This window comes from Pterocles gutturalis, unplaced genomic scaffold, assembly GCF_000699245.1.
Source record: "Pterocles gutturalis isolate BGI_N339 unplaced genomic scaffold, ASM69924v1 scaffold53536, whole genome shotgun sequence".
Lineage (NCBI taxonomy): Eukaryota > Metazoa > Chordata > Aves > Pterocliformes > Pteroclidae > Pterocles > Pterocles gutturalis.
Window position 1 is genome coordinate 6,578 of NW_010107629.1, and position 6,258 is coordinate 12,835.

The 6,258-nt window shown below is 36.9% G+C and overlaps 1 protein-coding gene across 1 annotated transcript in view; it reads right to left on the minus strand.

The window, feature by feature from the left end:
* Nucleotides 1–6,046, minus strand: part of ARSK (arylsulfatase family, member K) — a gene marked incomplete at both ends in the record, with an annotated part of 9,293 nt that extends 3,247 nt beyond the window's left edge. Inside the window, 3 exons of the mRNA XM_010088166.1 lie at nt 1,416–1,640; nt 2,973–3,144; nt 5,764–6,046. Of these exons, the coding sequence (XP_010086468.1) occupies nt 1,416–1,640; nt 2,973–3,144; nt 5,764–6,046 (680 nt within the window). The remainder of the gene's footprint in view (nt 1–1,415; nt 1,641–2,972; nt 3,145–5,763) is intronic.
* Nucleotides 6,047–6,258: the final 212 nt, after the last annotated feature.

The window sequence follows — 6,258 nt, forward strand, 5'->3', positions numbered from 1 at the left end:
AGCACTGGAACAGGCTGCCCAGAGAGGTTGTGGAGTCTCCTTCTCTGGAGACATTCAAAGCCCGCCTCGATGCATTCCTGTGTGATCTGATCTAGGTGTTCCTGCTCCGGCAGGGAGATTGGACTAGATGATCTTTCGAGGTCCCTTCCAATCTCTAACATTCTGTGGTTCTGTGATTCTGACAGAACAGAGGGAAATGACTTATAAACACAAAGTTATGGGAAGAAAAAAAAAAAAAAGGATTAAGAGAACAAGAAAGAAGGATGTTAAACCACCTGACCAACTATTTTATTTATGGAAAAGGCACAAAGAAGAAAAAATATTTTTACCTCTTTACATATGATACTACAACTTATATAAGGACCATATCTGATACAGATTACTTTTTATATATATAAGATTTTATATCAGAAGTTGGAAGGGAAAGCCACTCTGATTATATCCTATTTTCAACTGGATAACTGGTTCAAGTTTTGAGAAGACACAGGTAGATCTTTTGTTTTCCTTTTAGAAAATCAACTTAAAACAATATAGAAAATAATTTTTCACTGGCTTTTACTGACAGAAGTACAGTTTCATCTACTGCCCCACGTTCTCTCAGGCAATTGCAGCGTACATGTGACACTTCTTAAAGAGTGAGCTTTGTAGACTGCCTTGAAAAGAACACTCTTCTGACTGGTAGGCTAAAAGATCCCAAATAAAGCCTCAAATGGCGACTTCACCCAGTATTAAGTCTCAATGAGATCAATCTCTTGCATGATTTATCACAGGTAACTGTCCAAAAATTCACTCTTGAAAATTATTTCCATCTGTAAGTAATACGGTGTCAGTCCTTTTTATTTGTTTCTCTGCCCCATAATGAAGATTTCCATATCCAAGAAGCTAAGAGTAGATATCCATAATCATATCTTCTCATGATTGGCCAGATCAATCGTACATTTCCTATACAAAGCCCTTATTATGTTTCTTCCATGTGACCCTTCATAAATGACATTCCTTTGATAAGCTAATGAAGCTGCCATCCTTTCAGGTTTAATCTCACCTCTGGATGCAGTTACACTTTGATTTCTACAGTAAGCTGTTAAATATGAAGGCTGGCAAGGATTATTCATACCTAAAATGCAGCTGATTGTTTTCCATCACCTTTTTTTAGTAACAAATAACAAATCATTCACTCTAATTGTGTTGATGATGGTAACAGTAATAAGGAACATCATCAGCTCCTTCATTTAATTTTTACATCCATTTTTTGCATTTTGTATTAAGTCCATATGTAAGCTCCACAGATAAATGGTTATCTCCTGTTGTGTTACTACATTGCCTCGCAAAGTGGAGACGTAATTCTGACTATAATACAAATACATAACAATAATAGTAACTGAGAAAAAATTTGCATTTGGAATGACCTAACTCACCAAGCATAGTAGGATATATATCCACAAGAGATACCACATTTGGTACTTGCTGCTGTTCTTTCACACCTGGCCCCATAACTAGAAGAGGAACATGGGAACTTCCTTCATACATGCTCATTTTGTAGAACTGTCGGTGTTCCATAGCAAGTTCTCCATGATCTGCAGTGAATATAACGATTGTTTCTTTAAGAAGCCCAGTATCTCTCAGAGCTGAAATAATCTCACCTGCAACAAGAAAAAGACAGTGAAAAGAATACCTTCAAAATACTCCTTGCAAATCTGTACCTGCAAAACACCATGCAAACCCCAATGAATCCTACATGGAGGGCTGGAAACTCCCCTCTCTGCCACAGAAGGCAGAGCCCAAAGCGTTCAGCCCAGAATAACATACAGTCATCAATGAGTTGCAGGGCTCTCGCTCTCAATGAAGTGTGGATGGCACTGAACAGCAACCATAAAAATTTCAAAAGGCAAGGATGTACCACAGGACAAGCTGCATTTTTGCTATCATCACCTTTTGTTTGATTTCTAGCATAACTAATAATAGTTATTTCAACAAGAGTAAAATAGGTCTGCAGAAGCTCAGATACTACTCTTGACAGTATACATCTTACACATCGTCAGTGGAAGTCTCTCATTCCTGTGCCTATAACCCCCAGGAGCCCCTTGCATACACATTTGTGCAACCAAGACAGGGCCAAGAAATTAAGCAAGGCACTTACACATCTTTAGTGTTAAAACACTAAGATGATTCTTGCTTAAACAGACTAGTTAAAAACTTAACATATGTTACCAAATTAAACCCCAGTGTAGTTACTTTGCAATACCTTCATTGGCTAAATCTGTCAGGTTCTCGTTGACCCTTTAATAAAATGTAGAAGAGTAATACTGTGCCTTTTAAATTACTTCAGCATTCTACTGCTAAAAAACATTAGCATATTTATTAATGAAGTTCATATTAGAATGGAAGGACATTCTTGTTCCTTCATGGTCAATTTTCAAATTAAGAAATAAAATACTGTAAATGAAGACCAATTTGTATTATAATTTTTACGTATCTAGACCTTAATGCAAACTAGGAAGAGTTCTGAATGTCTAATTATTTTTTTTTCTTCTTAGCTTTCAGTAATATGCTCCAAAGGGAGACTTCAAAGGCAACCTTTATGATTAGTCTATGCATAAAAATTTATCTTTCCTTCCAGCTTTGCTTTGCTGGTCTGTCCCCTTCACAATTATTTCCATTATTTCAGTTAGCTCTTAATCAAAGAGTATTTAATTCCTCTTGTACATGTGTCAAGCAAGGTTTTTCTGTAGATACTGGGCTTTTACAGGGTCTCTGACTGGTGGTTGTGATTACTTTTCAGAGTACTCTGAATTCACCTTGCAATAGCCTTAAAAGCTATCCAGTTAGTAATAAGAGACTGATTAAGCAACATCTATGTGACTTACTCCCAGATCTGAATTGTGGAGTTTTTCTTCCAGAAGACCAGCCCTACCAGTATTTTCTTAAAAAAAACAAAAAGAAGAAAACCCACCGTATAATGAAACATTACCTACCTAGCATGGCATCTGTCTCCGCGCACATAGCATAATAAAATGCTCTAATATTTCTCACTTCTTGCTTTGTAAACTCTTCTGTGCAATTCTTGGTGTAAGATGAGTAATAGTCCACTGGATGCATCTCTGAAAGAGAAGACCACTTGGGAATTTTAATAGCTTCATAATTTACCTAAAAATAAGAGGAAATTAGCATTACTTTAGCAACTGAATTAAACAACTTTTAAAAAAAATGAATTTAATTTAAATCTTTTTAGCATAAATTCACAGTTCTTCATTTGCCGTCCAGGAAACACCAGCTGCTTATCTGTTATGTGGTGATGCTACCTCGTCCATACTTCCCCTCTGCTTCCACAGGTATCAAGTAATTTTGAAAGGGAGCTATAAAATTCAGGTAGAAACTCAATCTAGCAGCCAGAAATGTGTGATTTACCAGCTTGTAACTTTTTTTTAAGAGAGATACCACAGAATAATCTTCTAGAACTGTAGTCTATAGTAAGTACAGAAGTATTGGCACAGTGTCTCATTAACTATAGGATAAATATAAACCATATGTATCAAAAAGATTGTGTGTTATTTGAGCCTACAGAACAACATGGAAATTTACTTAGTCTGGGAAGGTCTCCAGGACAGTGGATGACAAATCCTGACATCTTGATATTAACTACATTAGTCCAATTTTATGATACTTTTCTATTTTTTTCCCCAGATGTCAATCCATTTAGTTATAAAAAAGTGTAAGATCAGTTTGAAACTAAAAAGTAGGAGCCAATCAATTACAAATAATGCTGACTTTGTATTTGCAAACTGGCATGCTCAGAGACACTGTATGTTGCAGTACCAGCTTTAGAGTCTCAAAGTTTCACATACACATTTAGTCTAGGCAGTCATACCTGTAAGCAGCCCCTTAAATAAGTGCTGCATTTGACAGAGTTAACTGCTTCTGTATTGTAGACAAACTATAAATTACCGCAAAGCAGAGAAGATTTAACCTCTGTATGGAAAACTTAAGTTTATTAAATAAAGCCACATCTGTTGCTCTCATTTACCTCTGGAAATGTTTTCTAACAAACAGAGCTGAGGCTTAGACTGTGGTACAGAAACCCCAGTACCTGTGCAGCACATTCCCAGAGCTGCAGCCACAGCTCCACTCCTGGGTTGGCCCCAGACATGGGCTGCACTGTTTCCTGATAAAATAACCAAGACACTTATTGTCCAAGGGGCTCCACGCAGCACAAAAGCAATCAGACCACAGTTGTCCCTAGAAGCATTACATCCTTGTTTATTGGTGTAGCGATGTAAGTATCAACCCCTACTGAACCCAGTTTGGTTTTGCCCAAACGTGTGGAATGGATAACTAAGAGCTGTCTGGGAAGCTACTAGTACAGTGTCTCTCTTCAGCACATGGTGTCTTTGACCACCAGTGCTGTTAGGGCCCTATGTTCCAATACCCTCAGAGTTCCATGCCCCTCAGCAGTCAGTATTCTCTCATATCTAGCAGATGTAGTACATCATCTAAAAAGCTGGTAAGACAGCAAGAGTTAGAGTGCCTACAGGGATAAAATCCAGCTTTGTAGCAGTCAAACAAACATATCAAAGCTGTGAGAAGAAATCCTGGAAGATAAAATAAAGTCCGACAACTGCTTCAGTCATCTTCCTATCATGGAAGGTCCTTGGCTACATGAAGTCACATTTTAGACTCCTCAAATGGTATTTATTAGTTGCTTAAGATATAATGGGAGCAAAAATTTTCCCTCTCCTTCCACGATTTGTCAGAAGTCTGAACCCTTTTCTACAGGACTACAACCTAGCTTTAAGGATTCACAGAATCATAATCCCTTTGTCTGTCTGTTGTAATTCACAATTAGGAAAGAAGCCACATGCCCTGAAAAAGTGCCAGCTTCTGCAAAATACAGAGGACCATCTGCTTATCAACACAAGATTTCATAAGCATACTGTGTTGATATTCCATCCTGTATTAGCTCCCCAGTAAACATATAATTTAAGTTGTTCATCTATGCATTCAAACTTCTTCACGAGATTGATCTCTGTGATTTTTGAGACTGCTTCTTCCATGGCCAAAACACAGATACATTCCATTCAAACTTAACTGTCAGTTCTTCAGCTGCAAAGAACCTTAATGCCTTTATGCAGTGAAAGCTGTGGTAACACATTTATATTTTTATGACAGATAATGGCACCCAGAAACCACACAAGAGAGAGAAAAAATATTTACTTCCTCTTCGGGATGGAGTGCTATCTATTAGATTTCTACATTTGGAGATAATGGGACTTTGCTGTACTCTAACAAAATTTAAAAGCTACAGTAGCATAAAGATGTTAACAGAAAAGAGAGCCTTCTGCTCTGTCTTACTACTTCACATTCTAGGTTCACATTATAGAAGTCAATCTCTCACTATAAAACTCACCATGTAACATAACCTATAACAAGCACAATATAGAATTTTATAAACAGTGAACTTCAGACCATTACTGAAAAAAAAAATGATAGCTAAGTATATGATTTTGTTCCCTATATAATATGTTTCTAGCCATAGAATTCCAAATTTCTTCATGGATTCAGTGACTACTGCTAACAAACTCTTTCCTACAACAGGGAGAAATTCTTCACTTCAATTTTTATAGCCTTAAATCAGAAATCTAACATCTCATCCAAGTACTTTCTCACTGTGTACCAAAATATCAAAACTGGGTCTGACTTGAAAAATCACATGATGAATAAAATACTGCTGTTAAAATAAATTTATATTTATATTTCATCTTCACATACCTTTTCAAGCCAATAGGGAGATGTTAAAAATGTAGAGGAGCCAAAATTTTCTCCTGCATAGGGTGATGGATAAGGGTGTGGTAAATTTAGTCCCAAGTAGAGAACAAATGGTTGAGTAAGGTTAATGGCTTCTTCCTTTATCCAATTTACTGCTTTATCAGTATTCCGCCAATCTGCTTCCATCACTCTCACATGCTTCCTATCACCAGTCAGATTTACCATGGGTCTCCCTTCTTGCCGGAGCAGGAAATCAACATCCCTAGTCCAGGCTTCCACACGGTTACTGAAAATACATACACATGATACATACTCAGTGGAAAATGTTTTCTTCCAAGTAAAAAGAGTTAAGAATCACGGAAGAACCTCCCCTATATTTGTAGCTGCAATTGATTTGTAATTTCTACATAAAGGAGAATTGTTAATCAACTTTTCAATAGCTATTGTGCATCTATTTTATACTCAAAGCTTTAGTCATTGTTTTCTGCTTCTGAATCT